The sequence below is a fragment of the Ictalurus furcatus genome, chromosome 12, assembly GCF_023375685.1.
Source record: "Ictalurus furcatus strain D&B chromosome 12, Billie_1.0, whole genome shotgun sequence".
Taxonomy (NCBI): domain Eukaryota; kingdom Metazoa; phylum Chordata; class Actinopteri; order Siluriformes; family Ictaluridae; genus Ictalurus; species Ictalurus furcatus.
In genome coordinates this window covers 16725595-16750546 of record NC_071266.1, presented here as the reverse complement: position 1 = coordinate 16750546, position 24952 = coordinate 16725595, and the positions used below count along the sequence as shown (strand labels likewise).

The following is a 24952-nucleotide window of genomic DNA, read 5'->3' as shown; positions in this document are numbered from 1 at the left end:
CTTAAAACTAAAATTCATTTTCAGTGTGGAATCCCTCAGCCAAATTTAAACCCCAGTCATCACCTAAAATTAGCCCTGTATCTACCTTGACCCTCAAACTACACAGGGCAACTTTAGCCTTTCATTCTGACAAAAAGCTGCTTTTGTTATATTAGTAAAATGATATTACAGACAAGATTTCTAGCGACGGATATTGTCATTCCTAAATGCTGTGTTATAGCAAAAACCACACCACACATAGCAGGATAAAGCAGAGTATCAACTGACATGCCATAAATGTACTACATGACCTGGGATGGCAGACACACACACACACCTGTGCCTGTCACAAACAGGCTTTGTCTTATTATAGCAGAGGCCTTATTCCCTCCCACACCCTTGATCTTTCTTTGTCTTGTTTATTACATGTAATAACTAACTATTCCACTTATATCTGAGAAGACACACATGAGGAGATAAAAAGTGAACACAGGAAGAAATCACTGGAAAGTTGCAAAGGAGAAAACGGAAAGGAAATAGAGCCATGAAGACTAAACATGGACAATATACAACAAATCTGTCTAGTGTTTGTTGTTGCAACATGACTAGTTTGAACGAGACAGAATGATTTTATTAATATTGCCAAGGGATCTCATTTGTTCTATGCCTGTATTAGGTAGCTACATGGACAGAGACTTGGGTGGGGCAATAAAAGGGGGCATGGTGTAATTAAGATGGGAGGGGGAAATGCCCCCCTGATATAAAGGCCCTCCCCTTATCTCTTGCTGAGTTTGGGCTCCTTTTCTTTCACTCCCTTCCTCTTTTCTTCGTCTTGCTCTCAACCTCTTTGTCAACATCTTTGAGCTCCATCCTTCTATCTGATCCTCATCTGTTTTTCAAGAATCACCACACTCCTCATTTAACCACTTTTTTTTTAACTTCGTCTGATTCTCGTACTTTGAGCTCCACTCACCACAGCCAAGATGGAGGCCGTCAAGAAGAAGATGATGATGCTGAAGCTGGATAAGGAGAACGCTCTGGACCAGGCAGAGCAGGCCGAGACTGACAGGAAAGCAGCCGAGGAAAGAAGCAAACAGGTGAGAGAGAGCGGGCGGGGGGGGGGGGGGGGGTGTTTGCTTGGTTAATAGTGTATCTGTAAATTATTGTGTAATTTTGCTTGAGATGTAGGCATATTTAGATGTAGATACCCAACTGTGAATGTGTTCTGAGGGAGCTGGAATTTCATGGCTATTACTCACTAATACAATTTCAAGATCTTCACGAACTTAAGTTTAAGCTCAGTATTATTTGGATACATGAATTAGACAAAATGAGTTACTTTAAGCCATTATGCCATTAGCTTGCAAGTTAGCAAAGCTGTAAATAAGATCAAATAGTTCTAGACCACAAGCGTGATTATCTAAAATATAGTGGAAACTAGCTTGTTCTTTAAATTCAGCACCATAAACACAACATAGATTCATCATATATTGAGCATTTCCATACAATGAGAGTGTGTGGACACTGTAAGGGTGTGAAATCAAACTAAAATGCCTCAGTGACAACATAAAATCTAACACAGAAGGTCGAGCCCACTGCTAATGCGGGTGGAATGTAATCCTAGACAGAGCACTCAAAGCTGAAGCTATCTGTCAGTAATGTGCTCGTGGAACAATGTAAAGGAAGCAGGGAACTTTGGATTGTGGGAGATAGGAACTTCCCATGGATGAAATCTGTATGCACAAGTTGTTGAAATAGCAATACACTCCTTTCCACATAGTGCAGGGGACAGAATAGGAGCTGGAAAAGACATGGACTTGTAATGAAGTGCCAGCTTAGGAGGGGCAAGGAAAGTAGGGGACTCACTGTCATTATGTAAGTGATAACGATTCACTTTTTTTTTTTACTTCCACTTTCCGCTCTCTCCCCCAGCATGAAGACGAGTTGATTCAGATGCAGAAGAAGCTGAAGTCAACTGAGGATGAGCTCGATAAGTATTCAGAAGCCCTGAAGGACGCCCAGGAGAAACTGGAGATAGCTGAGAAGAAGGCTGCTGATGTGAGTGACAACAATCCACCAAGCACAAACATACCATGCCATAGTCCAGCCACCTCGCTCACCGCCCCTCCTCCCCCCCATTCCTGTCGTTCATTCTATCCCTTTATTCCTGCACAGTTGCCTCTGTCTTTCCTCCTTTTTGGACTCTGACATCAACTAGATATCCCCCACCCACCATTGTTACCTCTATTCTTGTGCTCTCCTCTTGCCATGTCCATACTTTTTTCATACCGCCAAGCACCATTGAGGTGACAGCAAGACTTATTTAGTACCAATACTCCGCATGTGCTCCAGGTGGATACTTACAACTGATAGACCACTTTTGTTTTAGCTCCATACCTATAAATCAGTGGATGTCAGAAGATTGGGAGACTCTCTCCGGTACCGCATTGGCCCATAAGACATCGATTTACATCTGAGAAATGAGTCTTAATTCCTAGTTTACAAATAAGCATGTCATAGGCTTTAAATGTATACACATATTCACACTATTCACCATTGCACTACAAAAATGACCATCTTCATATGAGGTTTAAAATAATTGAGCGTATCTTTTGGTCCAATCTACATTCACTTTCCTTACTGTACTGTATATACCATGTTAATGAACTCCTTAATGCTGATCATGGTTTAAGTAGGGGTGTAGTGTTAAGATTAGTTACACTAGTCGCATTAAATCGTCTCTGTCTTTCTTTCGTATACTTTTCTATTGTTTCCACCCTCATGATTAACCGTTCCATCAGAGGTCTGGATATAGCAGGCCCACCTGTTGTCATAATGTGTGGCCTTCAAGTTACATATGGAGAGAATGCAAGGGGTTTTGAATTCTGTGTGTGTGTGTGTGTGTGTGTGTGTGTGTGTGTGTGTGTTTGTGTGTGTGTGCTTTGTATGCAGTTTCTATGGTATTTTATGGGATGTATTCTTTCTGGAGTGTTTGGGAAAATGATGACTACTGTATGTAGTATTGAATGTGAGTAGGAATTACAATGAGTACAGAGTGATGAGCTGGGGGTATTGCGGAATGTAGATATTTCCTCTTTATAGCAGGCATGTACACTGGATTGTGTGACGGAGAACCCATTGTTCTCATTCAGAGGCAGAGACACACACTGTTCAGGGTCATCAGAGGAAGATGTATGGCATTCACTGATTTAAAAAGTCAACCAGGTCCATAAGCTCTGCTCCAATTGGAGACTGAGTGTGTGTTGCCATTACTACAGCTGTCATTTCAATTCCTATTTAAAACCAAACCTTGAACCCAAGCTCTTATCCTCTGCCATTAGAAAATCAATAGTTTTAATAGTGTGCAACACAAGAACTATCAGACACATCAGGTTTTGGCGCTTGTTGCCATGCAGAAGCTGACAGATGGATTGTGCCACATGCGGTGATCCCCCCATGAAGAAAGATGGTTTAAATAGAGCTCTGAGTCATTGGGAGGACTACTGTATAGCCATAATGTGAGAGCTGGACAATGTAATTCGAGTCGCAGCTTATGGCTGGTCAAACAGCTTCCCTAAAACCACAAAGATAAATCTATTTGTTCAGCTGGACCTAAGGTATCTGACCCTCTGACTTCAACTATATATATATATATATATTTGTTCATCTGAACAACACCTTTCCTTAAATTTCATTATTGTTATTGTATATTTGGTTGTGTAGTTTTATATATATATATATATATATATATATATATATATATATATATATATATATATATACACTATACAGATATACAAAAAAAAATTTAATATCATGGAAAAGTACATTTTCTCCCATAATCTAATTCAGAAAGTGGAACTTTCATATATTCTAGATTCAATACACATAAAGTGAAATATTTCAAGCCTTTTTTTTATCTTGATGATCTTACAGCTCATGGAAATCAAGAATCCATTATCTCAGAATATTAAAATAAAGAATTTATAATACAGAAATGTCAACCTGAGAAGAGGTCTAATCATCTAATTAACTCCAAACACCTGCAAAGGTTTCCTGAGCCTTTAATCTCTCAGTCTGGTTCAGTACACACAACCACAATCATGGGGAAGATGAAAGTAAATGTTGCTTTTCATTAGGAAATCAAGGTCCCAGAGTCTGGAGGAAGAGTGGAGAGGCACAAAATCCAAGTTACTTGAAGTCCAGTGTGAAGTTTCCACAGTCAGTGATGATTTGGGTGCCATGTCATCTGCTGGTGTTGGTCCACTGTGTTTTCTCAAGTCGAGAGTCAATGCAGCGTCTACCAGGAGATTTTAGATCACTTCATGCGTCCATTTGCTGACAAGCTTTATGGAGATGCTGATTTCCTTTTCCAGCAGAACTTGGCGCCTGCCCACAGTGCCAAAACTACTAGTAATGGTTTGCCGACCGTGGTACTACTGTGCTTGATTGGCCAGCCGACTCACCTGACCTGAATCCCATAGAGAATCTCTGAGAGACACCAGACCCAACAATACAGACGAGCTGAAGGCCGCTATCAAAGCAACCTGGGCTTCCAGAACACCTCAGCAGTGCCACAGGCTTCTTGCCTCCATGCCACGCCACATTGATGCAGTAATTCATGCAAAAGGAGCCTCGACCAAGTATTGAGTGCATAAATTAGCATATTTTTCAGAAGGTCAACATATAGCATTATCCCCACCACCAGCACAGGAGTTTTACTATTTAATGAGTGGGTGTATTCAGATTAGAGCTGACCACAAAGGTATGAAATAGCACAGTAAATATCAGATGTGACCTTTCTCTATCTTTACGACTAATATAAAAGATAATAACAGTTAAACTGCAAACTTGGGTAAGTAAAATCCGACCATGAACTCTGTCTCCATCTGCTGCTGTGGTTGTAGTGCATCTACAGGATCACAGTGACAACTCGAAAACGCTGATAGGGAACAGGAAGGAGCAACAGGATATGATAACTATGTCAAAGCCCAACATTTTCCACTGCCACTACTTCAGGGTTGCTTTCACTTTACTGTCTTTCATTTAAAGTTGCACAACCTACTGTCAGGGGTGGCATTGTTGCCACAAAGCTCCAGGTAGATTCGATCCGTACAGAGTTTCACATGTTCTTTCCTCTGGGTTCTCTGATTTCCTCCCACTTCCAAAAAACATGCCAGGAGATGGACTGCCTAACATAACTTGCCCCTAGCTGTGAATGAGTGTACAAATGTGTGTGTCAGGCCAATCTGTGGAAATATCAGGTAATATTATTACCTCTTATTGCTACACAACATTACCATGACTAAAGCCATGCAAACAAGCTTATTCTAAACCACAGAGTAAAGTCAGAATGCAGCACACACTCACACACACAGAATCCATCATGCTTGATCTTGTTTTAAGCCTTCTGGGTGCTACAGGTATGATTGTGTTTAGAAATCCGTATGAATTACTCAGGCCATCTTTGGGACATACTGTGCAATGTCTCTTTGCATTGGGAAGTGTTAACACAAGGGTTTGGAAGCGTTCTTATTATATTTGGTAGACTAGACTTCAAAACTATTGGGAAGGATGTTTCCTAGCTAAGGATCTTCATTATAAATGTATTTAAGATGTAGTATGGTATTAATTTCTGGTCCAGGAGTTTATATAAGTAATACTAACAAGAAACACACCTAAATCCAGAAGAGAAAGAAAGAACAAAATATGGCAGTGTTTTAAATGATTCAGAATGCAGCAGCATGCCTTGTTTTCAACCAGTCCAAAAGGACCCATGTCACGCCCCTCTTCATCGCCCTCCACTGGCTTCCTGTAGCCGCCCGTATCAAATTCAATGCCTTGATGCTCAGGTACAAGACCTTGTCTGGAACAGCACCCCCCTACCTCAACACTCTCCTTGAGGTTTACGTTCCCTCACCCAATCTGTAGTGCCTACTCAGCGTGGCTCAAGGGCCTTTTCCAGAACCTTCACACTTACTGTCCCTCAGTGGTGGAATGAACTTCCCATCTCAATCCAGACCACAGAATCTGTCACTGTCTTCAAAAAACAACTCCTAAAATGCCAACCCCACATTATCCTTAAAAAAAAACAAAAAAAAAATTACTCTGGCACTTACACCTCTACTCTGCCACTTTGCTTCTCTAGAACTTAATTAATGGATCTTGTATGGTAGCTCTACTTATATTGTTCTCCGCTTGATATATCGCTTTGCTAGTATTTCCTCATTTGTAAGTCGCTTTGGATAAAAGCGGCTGCTAAATGAATAAATGTAAATGTCAGACAAATACTGTATATACCAGTTAGTACTGACTTGAATATTTGTGGAATAAAGTTATATGAAAGCATAATGTCATAATTAGTGTCTTTTGAAAATGTTGTAAATTGGTGTCAAAGGTGCGGTAAAATCAGTATCCCGGGCATCCAGGATAAGCAGATTTGGTTTTTTTTAATCGTCCAAAAAGAAAAAAAAACCTGTTCCATATTGGCTTTGGCAAACAAAAGGTTTCATTTGGTTTGTAGCTATACTGTATAGTAAAAAGATTGTGGACACCTGACCATCACACCCATATGTGCTTTTTTTAATATCCCATTTCAGATTTATTTGCTCTTTTCTGTCATAATAACCTCCACTCTTCTAAGAAGACTTTCCGCTAGATGTTGGAGCGTGGCTGTGGGGATTTGTGTTCAATTAGCCACAAGAGCATTAGTGAGGTCAGGTACTGATGTCGGTTGAGGAGGTCTGGAGTGCAGTTCATCCCAAAGGTGTTCAGTGGGGTTGAGATCAGGGCTCTGTTCAAGACACCTGGCAAACCATGTCTTCATGGAGCTCACTTTGTGTACAGGGGCATTGCCATGCTGGAACAGGTTTAGGTTTGACACCTAGTTCCAGTAAAAGGAAATTGTAATGCTGCAGCATACAAAGACATTCTATACAATTGTGTGCTTCCACGACAGACAATCAGGAATATGCAGGTATGTGGCGACTATGATGAAATCAAGCAAAACGGGTCATGTAACTCTCCTGCTATAAATAAGTCACCTCGCAGATAAACACATGGAGAGAAAATAAAGAAGATAGCCAGACTTGTATGATATGTTTTGCAAGTGACGCAAGGCCGCTTCACAGATGAAATGTGGGCCGACGACTTGATGACTTCATGAGGTTGCAAACGATGACAATGTTCACGTACGTGTTCGTGTGGAGATTTTACTTGCCTGGTGAGTCAAAACAAATGAGTTTTTGATTCATCCACCTGCGAAGTGAATGTTTGACATACTGGTAGAATTCTCGCATTAATTTAAACCCATAACACAACACACAAGTACTGAACAACACTAACACAACTCAGGTTATAGATATACTTAAAATTGTGTTTCCTCCATGGTAACTGGTACACAGTTGGTACACAGAGGTAACTGGTACACAGTATGGAGGAAACACATTTCCCAACAACCTGGATTTAGCAGGAAGGATGTTGCGAGAGTGACACATAGCTAAGGTGAGTCTTAAAGCATTAGAAGACTGTTGCAGGTGGTAACTATCCTACGTAGGAGTGTGTCAGTATGTTTAAGCATCCTGTTTCGTTTTGCAAGAGAGAAAGACAGAGTGGTGCAACGTTCAGGTGTAGTGTTCTTAATGCTGATGACACACTCTTATAGCGAATATGATTTTAACAATAGGAATGCAGTGCAACACTTCCGGTTCTGAGCGTAAACTGAGTGTTAACTTTTTAGGTGGTGGTAAAGATAGAGAGCCAGGGTGGAAACAATCCCGTATAACCCTTTGTCGCGTGCAGCTAAGCCACACCTTGGATAAGGAGCGGTCTGGAATGCCGACGTGATTTAATTTATGTGATGTCATTTACCTGGACACGTGTGATTCGCAGGGTGGCCAATCAGGTTTCACTCCGAGCGCCTGATAGATCTGATCCAGGATCAGCTAGCAGAGTGTTCCATTGTGGTGGTCAGGCTGGGTGGAGCGAACAGGAAGTGGGTTGAAAAGCTGGGGGGAAAAAGAGGGAGTTGAAGCAGTCAAACAAACTGTGCAGGAAGACAGATTTAAGGGGAGGGGAGGTGAGAGTCTGTCGCTGCTAATTTAAGAATATATATATATATATATATATAAATATATATATTAATTGGAAGAAATTTTGGGGGAAAACTGACGTAGTGTACAAGCGGAAGGCTGTGAATTTGGATAACTTGCCACGTCCTACTGAGAAGAGAGAAAACTTTCTGCACTTCCTGCTCAAGATTAATGTACAAAAGGCAGTGTTTGAGCACTCTCTGTTAGGTTTGACCATTTACAACACTTGCAAGACGCACAAAGCCCCTTCTGCGAGCTGAAAAGGCTGAAAGCTGTCCTGTCTCGTCACTACTACTTGTGCTACACGTTGGCGGGGCGTTGGTTTGTTCCCCCAGCCCTCCCCAACACTCATCACTCTGTGCAGCACAAACGCTCCTAAGGCTCAGGAGGATATAAGCCCGATCCATTGATCACACTACTCTTAAAAAAAGAAGGGGAAAAGAAGAAGAAGAAAATGGCCGGTACAAACAGCATCGAGGCGGTGAAGAGAAAGATTAAAGTTTTGCAGCAGCAAGCCGACGAGGCTGAAGAAAGGGCCGAGATGTTGCAGAGGCAGGTCGAGGAAGAGAAGCGCGCCCGAGAGCAGGTAAAAACCCTCAACATTACAATGTTTTTAATAATGTTCAACTGGAGGCTTGATTCATCCCTTATACAGCGTACAGAACTGAATTTCAGCTCACAGCTCTGTAAATCAACGCCCTTTAGAGCAGTGAAGGGCATTTCGAGGCAGCATCCTGGCAGGAGTTTCAATCGAAGTCAGTTTGTTTCCAATGAAAAGTTAGCACTTGGCTGCTGAAGACACCATTCTGACATCCTTCTACCTTCCTAATTTATAGAGTAATAAAGAACACGCATCATGTTACTTTATAAAAACCATGGAGGCTCATTTTTTATGTCCAAATAATCTTGTATTTGATTTTGACATGCTGAACTGTTAGCTTGTACAATGTCCCTCCCCCATTTTTATTAAGTTAATTTCTTGGATATTTTGTTTAAATATATTTTGAAGTTTCCTGTGTTTGCACTTTGTGAGAGAGGAAGGACTTGAGTCGGCTAAACTAGTATTTTTTTATTCGTTCATCCCTGCCTCAGAGGAGTCAGGAGGCTAACTCGGACCTCGTTAGACACCTGAGCACGAGCCTCAGGAGACCAGGTGCGCCATGACATTCTGCGGCGTTTTCAGGTGCTTTCGAACCTTTCCGATGGTTTCTCCACACCTCACATAGTAGAAATGTTTCTAGAAATGTCTGAAATGCTTCATTCGTCGGTATTCAGTGCACTTATTCGTGATGAGCTCACCTCCTTGGACTTCGTAGTTCCTCATACCTTATTAGGAGCGAAACGCCAGTCTTTTCGAGCGATTGCGTCATATCCGGCTGAGCAGAGTGAAGCGGTGTAGTGTTGAGCAGGATGGCACTTTTAGTTTAAAAACGTGTCTTGTTTCTAACACCTGTTGTTTGGGGTTTCTTTATTATTATTTTCCTGGCAACAGAACAATGTTGAAACATTGTCTATTTAGACAGGGGGTTGTTTTTTTTTTTTTCTTCTTCTTCTCTTTAATAACCTAACTACTATGAACATACATGGGCATTAAAGTGGCAGGACTAGCTGTGCGGCCTCAAACTGTTTATCTCTGCGTTTCTTAGAGCCAAAATTTGTGCCAGTATTTCCATGTCCCTTGTCTGGTCATTTTCGTTATTTCTTGAGCTCACAGGTTCCCAGCTCTCATCCTGGAGAACCCCCCTGTCCTGCACATTGTAGTCTTTTTCCCAGCTCCGAGACATCCACTTGAACTCAGGAAGCCATGTTAATTAGCTGATTTGTTGACTCTGGTGTGTTCAGAGCAGGGTGGGGTACCCAAGGACCAGAGTTAAGAACCTGACAATATTTGGATCCTCACCTGTATTTGTCTTGGAGTTCTTCATGATGTCCTCCCTTTTTCACCACACTGCCTTTCATTACATGATTGTGTTAACAGTTTTGTGTGTGTGTTGTAGGCTGAAGCCGAGGTGGCCTCTCTGAACAGGCGTATCCAGCTGGTTGAGGAGGAGCTGGACAGAGCTCAGGAGAGACTGGCCACAGCCTTACAGAAGCTGGAAGAGGCAGAGAAGGCAGCAGATGAGAGTGAGAGGTATGTGCGAGCACATATTTGGTGACTAGCAGCTTACGAGGCATCTATGTGCACACTCTGGCCCTGTTCACACCTGGTATTAACGCCTGTCTCAAGTGATCCGAACACAAGTGGACATAGCCGTTTACACCTGGCACCACATCTCCAATGGTCACTTGTTATCGCTTCTTCAAGAGGAAGGGCATCACGTGGTCTGTTAATGAAACTTATAAACGAATGACTGATAAAACGGTAAAGGATGCTGTTCTGTAATTGCTTGCGTCCTAGACCACGTCTGAATGTGGCGAGTGATCGGCTCATAATGCGTCTTCAAGACGAGTTGGACCCTATGCACACTTGTGCTTAGCACTGTCCACTTATGATCCGATCACCCGTGTTAATGCCAGGTGTGAAGAGGGCCTTGGTGAATCGGCTAAAGCATACAACGTCTTTCTGTCTGTGGAACAGAGGCATGAAGGTGATAGAGAACAGAGCGCTGAAGGATGAGGAGAAGATGGAGTTACAGGAGATCCAGCTGAAGGAGGCCAAGCACATTGCTGAGGAGGCCGACCGCAAGTACGAGGAGGTGAGCAACGTGCATGCACGCCCATCCCTGATAGCAGCTTGTACTGACTTGAGTTCAGTGTGTAGGCATGCAGTACTGAATTGAAGAATGTATGCAATGTAGTGGTCATTGTCCTATCACGCTTGCGTGTATAAAATGTCACCCACACACCATCTGGATGGCGTGACAGATTCCAGCATTTGGAAGTAATTGACTGTGTGTGTGTACAGGTGGCTCGTAAGCTGGTGATCGTCGAGGGAGAGCTGGAGCGCACTGAGGAGAGAGCCGAGCTCGCCGAGGCGTGAGTCATGCGTTTTTAAGCAGACAAACCTCTTCTATGCACTGCACTTTATTAGTAATCTCTCTAGATGTTAATGTCTGAGAGAGAGCCTCAAGCTAGATCACTTAGGCATGAGGAAAATACTTACGTTTGCATGACAAAAGGAATGCTATGTCCTAACCTGAATCCTGCTGTGTGTGTCCAACTATCCCTTTGTTTTTGTGCATGTTTGACCCTTGGTGCAACTTCCTTTGAACTAAACAAACAGTAAAAAGAAGCAGCTCGAGGAGGAGCTAAGGGTGCTGGACCAAACACTGAAGACTCTGCATGCTTCTGAGAACAAGGTAGAAGCGCTAAATGTGCTGTGTGTGTACTCTGGAGATCCTGTTAGTGAGGGTCGTCATTTTGTGTTTTGGGAGGAATAGTAGCAATTATGTAGTGCCTCACTGAACAAATTTGTTCAGGTAGTTTTTAAGAGAGTCGAAAGCAAATGTGTGTGGGGTGGTGGCTTTGTTGTTGAAGTTGTTTTGAAGTCAACCAGGCCCCTTCCTCCAGCCATGGCCATTGTCGATCTCTGCTTTCGCTGTTCCACGTAGCTTTCAGTCTGTGTTTTTTCTCTTCCTCCTCCTTTATCTTGGCTAACACTGTTGCAACTAGCATTCTGTGTGCTTGATTGTTTAGACTAAGGACGTGGCCAACTCCTCACAGCATGAACAAGCATGAACAAGTGCTTCTCGCATGTGCCTGCCACATTACCCTTGTCACGCCGTGCATTTGCCAACTGAAGATCTCGATGCACACGGTTTGAAACTTCGGTGTAGGACTTTCGCCTTGTTCAGTTACACCATGGTGAAAAATGCACCTGTAGATTTCTGTTAAGTTTATTGAAAGCTTCACATAGTCACTTCACATTGGTCATCTTTAAGGACTTTATCACCTGCAGTTCTTCTTACTGTCCACTTCTGAGCTTTGTTCTTCACTGACTGTGTACATGCTCTATTTCTTTGCTTATTCTTCCCTTCATGCCCTTTTCTCCCCCTTTCTGTTCTTTTTCTTTCTCCTGCTTTTCCCAAAATCAAAAATGCCCGTCCTGCTTTCAGTAAATGTGCCGAGCTGGAGGAGGAGCTGAAAAATGTCACCAACAATCTAAAGAGTCTGGAGGCTCAGGCTGAGAAGGTAGGGAGTGTGTGTTGCATGGACATTTTTGGGGACCAGCGTGTGTGTATTTGTGTCTCGTGAGCCTTTATTTTATGTTCTTTTATACAGGTGGCAAATGCAAAGTTCATAAGCCAAATATGGCCCACTGCTCCATTTCATTCAGCCTGTGCATATTGCACATTATCACTGGAGCAGCATTACCTAGAATTCACACCAGACATGTTGAGTAAGCGCATAGCAACCTTTCATACAGTAGGCATTGCATGCCTTCGGTCCAGTTCACGTTGACAGCACCACCAATCTTTAATTATTAGAATGGAAACTAAAGTCCAAACATACATGGCTGTCTGCAAAACGTAAGGGATCCCTGATTGCAGGTCGCAATTAGCACTTCATCTGGCCTGCATATCGCCCCAAAATGGCAGCAATGAAATGATCCTAAAAACAACTTGGCTTTTGAAGCAACTGCATACAGTATTTACATTTGGGCCCATTTCAACCCAAAATTAAAATGACTCTCAAGTGTTAGGGCACACATTCCTAATGTTAAAAACAGTAAATATGGCTGCTTACATTTGCTATTGCCAAAAGCTGGCCCTTATGTGTATAAACTCAACCATATTTTGCACAGATTTCTCCACTCTTTGGGATGGGGACTGTCAACTTAGGGCCAACTGTATTTCCAACACAGTTCACTTAAACAAAAAAGAAACGTGACCCAAGACAGTGGCATGGAGAATAAACTGCATCCGTGGGATTCATGTTTTGTGTGCGTCTCATGGAGATCTGGTGTTTTGAAACGATGGTTAAAATGGACATTTTTCTGTGATGTATATCTTTAAAATATCTTCAGAACCCCCTCCAACCCCAAATACCAAAAATGAGTAGGGGGAAAAGTACATGCATGAGGTATGGGAGATTTAGGACCTGCACGGTCTTAGTGGAGATAATGCCAAATGGGGTTTTTTTTTTTGTTTTTTTTTTTTCCGGTGTTTTCTAACTTGATCATGACCATAACCTGATTTACTGAACAGATGCACTTAAGTTAATTCATTTTCTATTAGTGCAGTATCCTGGTTCTGGTGGTAAAACTTTGTTAAAGGACTTGTTGACTCCATGTTTCATGAAATCAGGCACTTTTGAGTTGAAGCACACTGAAATATAACTGCTGGATTGGGAAACCCTGTACTATTGTACAATAACGTTAATAGCGTCTATATTTTGAAGAAGCATCCTACCTCCTCCCTTTTCCTTAGCCGATCAAATCCATTTAATTCTACAGTCAGGAGCTTCTGCCCAGTCATGTGGATATAAAATGATTACATGCCTTCACAAGTGGCCTTTTCCTGGTTGTGCAGCTGTGTTTCATCATCCACTCTGAATGGATGAACATGTTCAGTTACATTACATAAAATTTTATGGCGCTGTAATCAAAAAGGAGGGAAGCGGGTGGTCTTCCTGAGTCACTACTTGGTTTATCCAGAGCTCCTCTGTCCTGGAAGTCAAAAGTGTAGCTCTGTTATACAGAGACAGTAAAATGGCAGTGAGGTGTCCAGCAAAAATCCAGTTGAATTTTTTTTCCACCCCTTTTAAAAATGTGTTTAAATATTACTCCTCACCAGAAATGCATGTAAATTCTCTTTAGCTATACATTATCATAGGGTTTTGTTTTTTTGTTAAGACAACTGGGGGTATGAGCCGAGCTCATAAAATCCATAAACTATTTATGGCTTCACTTAAACTAGCCTTACAGATCACTTCAGTGAAGATGTAGTAATCGAGGTTCACACACTTGCATGCGATATTAAAGAAGCCCTGACAATTGATTACAGAAACAGCAACTTGTCCATTAAAGGCTCCACAAGCATAAATTGTTTACGTGTGCGTTAAGCATTAATATAGCCATAGAAGCTGCCTGGCAGAAAATTGCCAACAGAATATGTTAGACATCCTTAGAAGTCGCTAAAGCACTAGTATGCGTTTATAGGTGTTTATACACTACTGTATTGAGTAGGTAAGATGGAGGGGGAAATAATTTGTAATTACACAATTAGATAATTCAGCAAGATATTATTGAACAAGTGTTAGTGTTCATTGAAGTTATGGATTTAGGTGCAATAAAATCCATCAACAGAGAAATAAAACATCAGTAGGTCAGCGTTATTGATCAAAATGGGCTGTGTTCAGTGCAAACCTAGCCGAGTACTATTTTGTATGGAGAAAGTTGCAGAAAATAAACGCATTACATATTTGAGTTAGTAATATAATGATGAGTGAATTCCAACTTTCACATCATATGTGGATTTTGCTTGTATTTCCTCACTTGTAAGTTGCTTTGGATGAAAGTGTCTACTAAATGAATAAATGTAAATATGTTGCCTTACTTAGCATTAAAGAAGTGTAGGACAATGCAGATAGTTTGGATATTTTTCAGTATAGATTCAAAGTGATGACTACAGTAATCTATAGCAGGATAAGCTCAGAAAATGTGAGAGGATCATGTAGGAGCTGGGGGTGGTGGTGGCTGCAGGAACACTTTACACACTCCCCCTGTCCACTGGATGTTCAACAATCAGTAATGACATGGGTGCGCATGCAACAAGCTTCACTGTAGACTTCTGTTTTTATCAGCGTGATAAAGTTGACAAATGTTAAGTCTTTTAAGCTTTTAAGTCTTAATGGCTTAGTGGAATTTATGTCTTATCCACATCCAATAAAAAAAATCTTATGAGCCTATATGTAAGGTACTTTAAAAAAAAAAAAAAATGATTTAAAATAATTCTATCCTAATATTTAAGCTTGTCAGACCATGATATGCATAACATATGTGGTAAGTTGGCAACCATTTGTTAGGCCGTAACCTGGCAAAATGTTAGTGTCTATGGTAGTATTAGCTGGACACATTTGCCTAAGGCATACGTTGCCATAGTAACTGAATGGGGCTTAAGATTAGTTTTCTTCCTGGAATCCAAATTGATTCAAATTAGCCAGGTTTGTTGAGAGGCGGAAGCCTGGCTTATTGAACTCACTTCATACAACACCCCCCAGTACCTCAGACAAGACTAGCTTCTTGATTAATTCAACCATCTGCTTATTATCTTGAGCAAAGGCAAAAGAGTGTGGGGGTTATAGTGGATAACCTTTTTTTAAATTTTTTTTTGTCAGTTATGTTTGTATGTGGTGCTCTGAGCCAATTTACTGGATCAGCTACTTTAAACCAGTGGTCTTGTTTATTTAGCATTTAGTTCAATTCAAGCTGTCACTTACAAACAATAGTCCAGAGTACGCCCTCTTCATAGTGATGTGTAGGACAATGGTAGTAAGCCCCCCAAAAAAGTTTTTCAATAAAGGACACTTTTGCCCCCAAGGACGCGGGTTCTGTACAGGCTCAATGTTTGTGGCTGTTCTCCTGCGTCATGTCTGCTGCGTTGTTGCAGCCACATTCCTATGCACATGTCCTGATCTGTTTTAAAGTACTGGCAGTGCAGAAAGGTTAAGAACGAAACGCCCACTTTTTTCCTCCTCAACATTCCCCCTGCCTCAAGGGGACTTTTGTTTTAGAGTTCAGGTTTCCAAGCAGGGACGCCTGTTAGTGTCTGTATTAACGTGAGCAACTCACCAACAAATAAAGTATTTCAAGTTAAACCGATTCTAAAGCTAATATTTATGTAGTTGTTTTGAAGACGCAGTAATGTGGCTTTTCCTTTTTGTTCATGCATGCTTTTGTTCCTCCTTATGTGTCTACAGTATTCCCAGAAGGAAGACAAATATGAGGAGGAGATCAAGATCCTGACTGATAAGCTGAAAGAAGTGAGCTGACTTTCTAGTTCTTGAAAAATATACCCGACCTCAGTCTCGCCACAGTGTTGTGTTTTTTTGTTTTTTTTTTTAAATCAGTGCTGGAAGTAATCCAATAAAACAACTGTGTGTGTGTTTGTCAGGCTGAGACTCGCGCTGAGTTTGCGGAGAGGTCTGTAGCCAAGCTGGAGAAGACCATCGATGACCTGGAAGGTAAGACATTCCGCTGTGCAGCTCGTTTTCTGAACCCTACTCTTAAATTACAGACTCGCATTCTCCCACTTTGTGTTCTACACTTTCTGTTGTCTCCAAGAACATGATTATAATTCCTTTTCTACTGTTCTTGGTGCTAAATGTTATGTTCCTTTCTTATTTTTCGTGTAAACAGATGAGCTCTATGCTCAGAAACTCAAGTACAAGGCCATTAGTGAAGAGCTGGATCACGCCCTCAACGACATGACCTCTATGTAATTACATGGCCTGTATTTTGTGTGTTTTGTGTGTACACACATGCACATGCCCGATGTTTCCGTTGCTTATGCACCACAGTAGTGCCTGAGCCTCAGCGCCAGGTCGAGTTATAATGAGTTTGTGTTTTTATTTACTAGTGGCTGTGGAATTGCAGTGTGTTGGGTTTTGGTTTAACTGGTGCACTGCCTGTGTGTGTGTGTGTGTGTGTGTGTGTGTGTGTGTGTGTGTGTGCGTGTGGTGTTTAAGAGCTGCTAACATGCTGCTTATGAAAGGAGGCACTGCATGGAGTGATTTGGCTGTGTGACGCCTGAAAAGAACACTGAAGGCGAAAATGCCATAATCCTAGCAAAATAAGCAATAAAACATGACAAGTCATGCAGTTAATATGAAAATAATCAACCATGTGGTGGTGTGATGCTTTTAAACCCCTGAATGGTGATTGTTTTCACTAGCAACATGTTCTGAAGTGTTTTATTTCTCTTATACCACAGCAATTAATCAACGATTGCAGTTCTTTATTAATAAAAAAAACGTAGACTTTTTATGCATTTATGATTGTGAGTTCCTGCTATCACTTGTGTAAAATGTTCCCTCAGTATTTTGAAGTTAATAAGACACAAACAACGAAGCACGTCATATTATTTAGAAATCTCAGACTTTCCCGTGTCAGTGTTTTGTGTTGTACAGCTTCACATCTGACTGCTACAAAGTGCTGGCATTGGTACGTCTTCCAAAAAAACGGCGTTACGGAACACACCACCGTATCAAAGATGACACATTTTCTACACCCCTGTATAGATTGTTACTATAGAAACAACATTGTATTATAACCAGCACATTAATATCAACCTTGCAGCAGGAACTGCTGTCTTAAATATTAATCGACACTTACTGACCGATCTGAATTGAGCGTTGAGCTGCGCTGTGGTATAACCTGTATTAACTTCTGCTCAGCTGGAATGCTCTGCTGCACTTGCACTGTGATTATTCACTCACCCAGTTCCTAAAGTTGCTGTTGTGTGGTGTTAAGTGATGTGTGGGGGGAAATGGCGAAGCTGGTTTGAACAGCATTCCTTGCTGAAGTTAGACAAACGAGAAGCATTTTGTCTGTAGCGAGGTGTTGATCATCCGTGTTTGTTTGCAGATAAGTTTCCAGACTTTACTCTGACTGGCTTTCTTCGAGAAATCCCGCTCAGTCCTCTCAGCCTTGTCTCCAGCACTCATTCTCCTTCATCCTCCTGTTTTCTCTCTGTATCTTCAGGTTTATGTACCTCTGTCCTTACCTGCTTTATGTTTTCTCTCTATTTATGATGCCTTTGTGTTCTGTCTTTTCTTTTCCCACACTACTGTAATTATAATCAGGCATTGATGAAAGTTCTTGGATTTGTTTTGTCATTCATCAGTGCTATAATCTATCTTCTGTTCTCCTGTTCTTTGTCTTCTGGCTGTATTTTGATGCTCTCTGTACATGCTAAATGAAGGGAGGGGTGAAAGAAACCTTTTGTTGTGTTTTAAATGTTTACGTGTCTCACCTTTTTTTTTTTTTCTTTGGTGGCAATAATCGAGCAACTTTTCCATATGCACATCACCATTTTCTATTCTTATTGTCCTGTGTGGCTTGATCTGGAGTGGGTCATACTTCATTATGAAGCAATAAAACAGGATGGGTTGTCCTGCTATAGGAAAACGATCAACATCATCGTGGTGGCCTGAGATGAAGCAGTGTTGATTGATTTAGCCAATAATGGCATGTCCTAAGGTGTGTTATTCCTCTTATACCATGTCAATTTGGCAATTTTTAATTTACTAATGAATGGCACGTTTAGACTATTAACCGTTTCTATAGAGACTATAAAACACGGAACAAGTGCATTTAACATAAGCTTGTTTATGGAGCTGTCAAGAATGAATCAGCACCTTCTGACCAATCAGTATCAAGAACAAACATTGGACCAAAAAAGCTAGATTGTAGAGCAGGTTAACGAGGCATGTCTGTTTCAGGAAAGATTTAACAGAAACGTTAACATTTAAGTAGTAAGGAATATGTTTAAATGATATATTTACCTTGCTGCTTAAAATGTCTTCTAATGCAGTTTTTGTACAGGGACGGACACACTACACACCGGTAGAAAATAAAATTTAAAAAATGACTAGGTTTTTCTATAGATTAACCATCGTAAATGCTAAAACTGAATCTTTTTTTCCCCCAAACTGCAAATTAGTGCCTTGAGTCATCTGATTAATTTTGCATTTATTATTCAAAATGATGGGTGCTTATTCCATTTGGACTTTATAGGAGGGAGGGTCTAATTGATCATTAATCACCTCGCCCTATGCTTCACCTTACTGCCTTGTGTTAGTCTGTTTACATGTGGGTTGGCATTGATGACAGGTTTCCTAATGTTTCCCCACCCTGCGCTCATCCTCTGCTCGAATGCGTTTCGAGGAAGAGCATAAAAAGTTGTGAGTGAGTATAAATCACGGTAAAGGGTGATTTTTGCTCTTGCTGTTAAATATGCACATGAAAGATGGCCACCACACACATCCTGTGGTCAGCTTGTGCATGTCCTCAGACATTAATGTGACGTATCTGTGCAGAGCATTACCAGCGTAAATAGTGGAGGCAGTATAGCACCATGTGACGGTGTACAAACTTAAGTGTCTCAAATTGCTGACTTGTTTACTACTCTAGACCGTTATTGAGTACTAACACTAAAGATTTTCCTATTAAAGTTGGTGTTTGAATTTTAAAATCCTCTTAAACTTCCTGACAGATCTGTTTTGAGTGCCATTCTTCTGTATTTTCTAAATTAGTAAATATTTTTTAAATGTACTGGGGGGGGCGGGTTTGACTTGAGACTGAGATTAAGACAGCAATCACGCCAACAGCAGAAAGTTTTAAAGCGGAACTCGCGTTTGTGTTTAAAGTTGCTGTCCTTGGAATGGCTAAATGTTGTGGTTTGATTTGGAAACCTGCTGGATGGAGATGTTTTGGCTCTGATGTGCCTTCTAGTGGACACTGCTTTGAATCCTCCAGATGTACATTAGATATGCAAACAAGTATGTGAACAATGCCGCTTGTGTCACAGCTGGATGCGCACATGTTCGTGTGTTGAAAGTGAAACATATTTGCACCTTACTACTTCTAACAGTGGCTTAAAAGTACAAAAACCCAGGTCAGAAAGTCTAGTCAGGGCATGCCATCTGAATACCCGCTACGCTGTGATGTCGTATTTACATCATCAGGACATTTTTAGACTGTTTAGTGTCGCACATTGTAATAAGAAAATGCCTCATAAGTAAATTTTTATCAAAGCCTAGACCTTGTCTTGTGAAATTCAGAATAAGGGCATGTGAACTTTAGACTTTCATGAATTGTGACACTGACTTTTCATTTGTTTCTCAACTTCTCTTCTATTGAAGACCTTCAGGTGTTTTGTAAAAAGGTCATCTATCTAAATCCAAGATCTGGTTATAGAATCATAATCATGTCAATAATGCTATTGACGTGGAGTTAATAGTATACAGGAAGACCAGACTGTCCACATTGCAAGCGCATAAGGCTGTGTGACTCAACACATCACACTATTATTATCCATGGAATCTGACAGTCTTGTGAAAAGGGTGTGTATTCATTCATATTACCCTGAAAGGAGAGGCTTTAGATTCCGGAGAGGAGAGGAGCATGTAATGTCAAAGTGCACACTTGGCTTTCAGCACTTTATTTTCAGTAATGATGGTCTAAATGATGTAGTAAATTATAATGATATCTTTTGTCCATTTGTGAGAATGCTGATTAGGCTTTAAAATGAATTGGTCTGAGTTTGCCCTTCTGCCTTGTAGAATAATGCTGGCAAGGCATATATAAATATATAATAATTTAAAAAATAAATAAATTCCATTCAGCCAGTCTTTTGCCAGCAGCACAAGGCAGAAAATCCTGCCAGAGAGCTTCAGTTAATGTTCACATCAAACTTCAGAATGAGAAAAAATGTGATCCGAGTCAGTACGTTTACATGGACAACAATAGTCCAAAACAATTAACCTGATTTAAGAAACTACCTTGTAAACAGTGATTGAGTGCCTTAATCCGACTAAAGTCATATTCGAAGTAAACATAAATCGAATTAAGATGTGGAGTATTCCTATTTTGGTCGCATTATGGAAGTGCATTACAGACATGTACACACCTTAATCACACTAACATCGTGTGGGAGTTTTCATTTTGTGACAGGACACATATACACACACACACGGCAGTGCTCGACCGTTTTACGGCAAACGAGAGCACGGCTGCATCTCAACCCGAGTACTTGCCTACTATAGGCCTGTAGTAGGAGAAATACATGTATCTTGGCTACTATATAGACGGTAAGTACGCGGTTTAGGACGCAGCCCACGGTTTCAAGCAGTCATCTGTTTGTACATACAGCATGACAGATAATTAACCGCACTTGAAGCGTTCGTAAAAATTTTAAATAAAAACACCCAAAATTGTATACGGTACCATAACGAAGACGAACTGTATGTTGGTACGTGAAATTCTGGAGGGACGTCGGACGGGGTGGCACGGTGACGTAATGACGTGTGCTGTTAATTGAACTATGTTCTAGAACATGTAAAACGGCTATATGAAAGGAGTATTCTAAAAGCGTCTCATGTAAACACCTTAATCACAATTGTCTTACTCCGAGTAAGGTCAATAATTAGATTACTGCTGTCCATGTAAATGTAGTCAGTGACTTTAACCATGACATGGTGGTTGGTGTCAGGTGGTCTGGTTTGAGTTTTTCAGAAACTGCTGATCTCCTGCAATTTTCAGACATCACCATCTCTAGAGTTTACACAGAATGGTGTGAAAACCTGAAAAACAAAAAACATCCACTGAGCATCAGTTCTGCAGCCATAAATGCCCTGTTAATGAGAGAGATGAACGGAGAATGGCCAGACTAGTTGAGCTGACCAGAAGGCTACAATAACTTAGACTCTCTGCAACCGTGGTGAGCTGAACAGCATCTCGGAATGCATAATGCTTAAATTGACCAGTGATAATGTTCCAGTTTTCAACTGTTCAATATCAGTGAAGCCGTGCCCACTGTGGCTTCAGATTCATGTTCTTTGCTAACGGGAGAGGAACCTGATGAGCCCTTGTACCCAGTTAGTAAATGACTCCGAGAAGAGTAAGGGTACGATGGCTGTACTTTCAGCTGTTGCTGAAGGCATCTTGTGCTACACTTTTATCCACTGGATAATATCTGGAGGTGATATTGCTCAGATGTAGATCCTGCCTATGACTGGGTAACTGTGTGGTCCAACATACAAGTAGCATCTTATAATCTTGATCATAGCCTTGATTAAGCCTGTTATACCACAGTGTTTACCAATAACTTGTTTTGTGAATGTTCTGTACAATGTTATATTATTGTAAATGGTTAAAAGGTATATGTATGACATGCCACATACTGTATGGACCTTTCAGCAAGTAGTATTAATCGTGGTGATGACCCTCAATGCTGTTTTCACTTCATAAATCTTATCCTGAACCCTGGTCATTTCTTTTTTTTTTTTCCCTTTCTGTTTCTTTCTCCACCCCTTGACATTTTCTGATTATTTTTGTAATTGAATATAGGATGTTTTTATTAAATAGGGTTTCCTTTTATTTTTATTTTTTTTTTTTTAAGTGATTTTATGTAACATAAAATATTGAAACTGTTGGTTCAAATCCATTTTTTTTGTGTCCACACCTTGCAGAAAACCTAAAAGATGCCAAGGAGGAGAACGTCAAGATCCATGCCACTCTGGACCAGACCCTGAGCGAACTGAACAGTTTTTAAACATCCTGGACCAGGACATTCCTCCGTTCCCCTTTTCAACACACTCCTCTCATGTCTCTAATTTGGTCCAAATTGTCTAATTCACCCAAAGTTGTTTCCTTTCTCCTTTCCGCTCCCTTCACCCAACTTTTGGTTGAAGCTGAGCTCGCAGAAGCAACCAGCTGTGGCACCAAATCTCTATGCAAATTTGTGACACAATTTCCTCTTCCAGAGCTGTTCAGAGTCTTGAGTGTGTATTGTATTTGTCAGAATTCAGATTTTTTCCCCCCCTTAAATTGGTGCCAAATCCCTGAGATGTTTCATCTGAGGCTTTCAGTGTGTTGCTTTGGTTGTGACAAAGCTTAGGTACAGTTCACTTTACTTTATCCCTTTCCTCCACAAACATCAGTGAGACATCAGACATCATCCTTCCTTAAAATTTGTACTTTTTTTTTTTTTTTTTTTTTTGGTGCTACTATTTCGGCACCTTTTGAGTATAATCTTTGCTCTGCGGTAAACATTTGCGTTGATGTACCTATCCCATTTTCTTTACCCGTCACCATTTTTTCTTCTTCATACAGGCTTTTGGGACCATTTCTACAGGTGAGGTCTTAAAATGGTCTGGTTTCAAAATGAGAGCCTTTAATTTGTGGGTTGTTTTGTTTTTGTTTTTTAGTTCATTTATATGTATTGTGTCCAGGCATGATGTTTGTCACTGTTTTAACAGTAAACGCACTTGCCTTGTTCGAACCACTACATGTGCAACACTCCACTGGCTCACAGCAAACATCAAGCCTGAATTGATGAGTGTTCATTAGCAATGATGGACTGTGCATGCCTGCTTTTAATGGAGCAATACACAAATAAGCTCCCGACAGGAGCAAGGGATTTTTTTTTTATACATACATACATACACACACACACACACACACACACACGTACAGACAACTAAGTGGCGTCACTGCCAGATGTTTTGTTTTGCGACCTCTAAGTAGTATATATCTGAAGATCATTTCTGGCCAAGAAATCGAGAGGAGGGGGGAAGAGGTAACGTTTCAAAGTAAATAAAAGGTTAAAAATGCATATTTTTAACTGGACAAGTCAAACATGCATATATAATCATTTTTGTTATTGTCTTTGTAATGATGCATTTTTAAAAAAAATAAAATCTGTGGGTTTTTTTTTTTTTTTTTTTTTAACATCACACCAAACATTTCAGTACATTTTTTTTGAACTCCTGTTTTTGTACATGTCTTAAAATGTGTTAAGTGGATAAGATTTATTTACAAAGTACTGCACGTTGACTAAAAATGGTACAAGAAATAAGTGTAAAAGATGCAGGAAATAAAATGCTAAAATAAAACAGCTAGATAAAAATATATAACACAAAACAAGCTAATATGGCAAATTGTGACCTAGTGACCCAAAGACCAGCATGTACTGAAAGATTTAATATGAGGTATGAATTCCAAAATGGATGAGACTTGTCTAATAAATTTTGATGGTTGCAGAGTTTAGGGGCAGAGGTGGCAACCTTAAATTTTTATTGGGAAACACATTAAGCTCAAACCTTTCCGTTCCTTTAATTATTGCGTGTCTGATTAATTACAATTACTCATGGAAGTTTTATTGTTTTTGATTCAGGGCATTATCCCATTAATCCTGTAGACCTGTACACCTGGTACTGTTCTTCCAGACCTGTAACACCACCAGCTTTAGCTCTGTCCCTTTAAGCCTTGTCTATAATAAGATGATGACTTGAAGCATGTGAATGTTGATCACTCTGCTTTGGTTTTCGTGAACTTGAGTGCCCAAGATGATTCCACATTTTGGCTAGCCTTGGGGGATACAATCCTTTTAGCTGCATGTTTGATTTTTATTGCTATGAAAAATATAAGTAAATATGTATACATGCGTGCGCACACACACACACAGTTTAACATTTTGGAATTATGGGACTTTTCCCAGTCTTATTATTGCCTTTTGCTAGTACTTTGGTCTTTTAATGGCAGGAACAACAAATTAAAAAGATGTAAATAGACTATATGGATGCCTGAACAGGACCCCCATATACTGATCTTCCCCCAAACTGTTGCCACAAAGTTGGAGGCATATCATTGTGTAGAACAGTGGTTCTCAGACATTTTCAGCATGAGGCCCTCCTTGTGTAGGGTGCATCCCTTTGTGGACCCGTAGACTTATCATATTTTCTTAATTTAGCTTTTTTTTTTACACTGGGCTGTTCTGTATTAACTTTCTCAGCGAAGAGCCTATGTCCTCTATCTAAAAATGTATACATTTTAAGTAGTCTCAGGTTTTATCAGCGTGTGGCTAGCAGAGCATAAATGTATGTCTTGGTTTGGTGATGTTTCAGCTGAATGTGCTGTGTATAATTTATTTAACTTATTAATATTAAATTTTTGTGTACATCATAGTTCAAAGGTTGACAATCCCGATTTACATGTAGGTAAAATTAATTTAAAAAAAATAAAAATTCCTTTGTGGCCCCTCTGGCTCCATCTGCTGGCCCCCCAATTTGAGAACCACTGGTCTAGAATGTCTTTTTCCCTTCACTGGAACTCAAACCTTTAGGATGAACTGCAACACTGACTGCACCCAAAATCTCCTCATCCAACTTCAGTGCCTGTCTTCATTAATGCTCTTGTGGCTGAATGAACACATCCCCAG

General features: G+C 40.5%; 1 protein-coding gene across 12 annotated transcripts; it reads left to right on the top strand.

The window, feature by feature from the left end:
- Positions 1 to 751: 751 nt before the first annotated feature.
- Positions 752 to 24795, top strand: tpm3 (tropomyosin 3). 12 transcript variants are annotated; one of them, XM_053638537.1, is made up of 10 exons: positions 752 to 1076; positions 1912 to 2037; positions 10067 to 10200; positions 10648 to 10765; positions 10975 to 11045; positions 11293 to 11368; positions 15930 to 15992; positions 16124 to 16193; positions 16369 to 16447; positions 22203 to 24793. In XM_053638537.1, exons 1-10 carry the CDS (start codon positions 963 to 965, stop codon positions 22363 to 22365), a joined length of 1014 nt encoding a protein of 337 aa, XP_053494512.1. In that variant the 5' UTR covers positions 752 to 962; the 3' UTR covers positions 22366 to 24793. The 12 variants fall into 12 exon arrangements, with proteins under 12 accessions (XP_053494512.1, XP_053494511.1, XP_053494517.1 ...); XM_053638536.1 differs by lacking the exon at positions 11293 to 11368 and adding an exon at positions 12125 to 12200 and having other exon boundaries at positions 753 to 1076; positions 22203 to 24792; XM_053638542.1 differs by lacking the exons at positions 11293 to 11368; positions 22203 to 24793 and adding exons at positions 12125 to 12200; positions 17596 to 17948 and having other exon boundaries at positions 753 to 1076.
- Positions 24796 to 24952: the final 157 nt, after the last annotated feature.

Coding starts and splice junctions, on each gene's coding strand:
- tpm3 (XM_053638537.1), top strand. CDS start 963: ATGGAGGCCGTCAAGAAGAAGATGATGATGCTGAAGCTGGATAAGGAG. Junction 11,369..15,929: donor TGCATGCTTCTGAGAACAAG/GTAGAAGCGCTA, acceptor ATGTGTCTACAG/TATTCCCAGAAGGAAGACAA. Junction 16,194..16,368: donor GACCATCGATGACCTGGAAG/GTAAGACATTCC, acceptor TCGTGTAAACAG/ATGAGCTCTATGCTCAGAAA.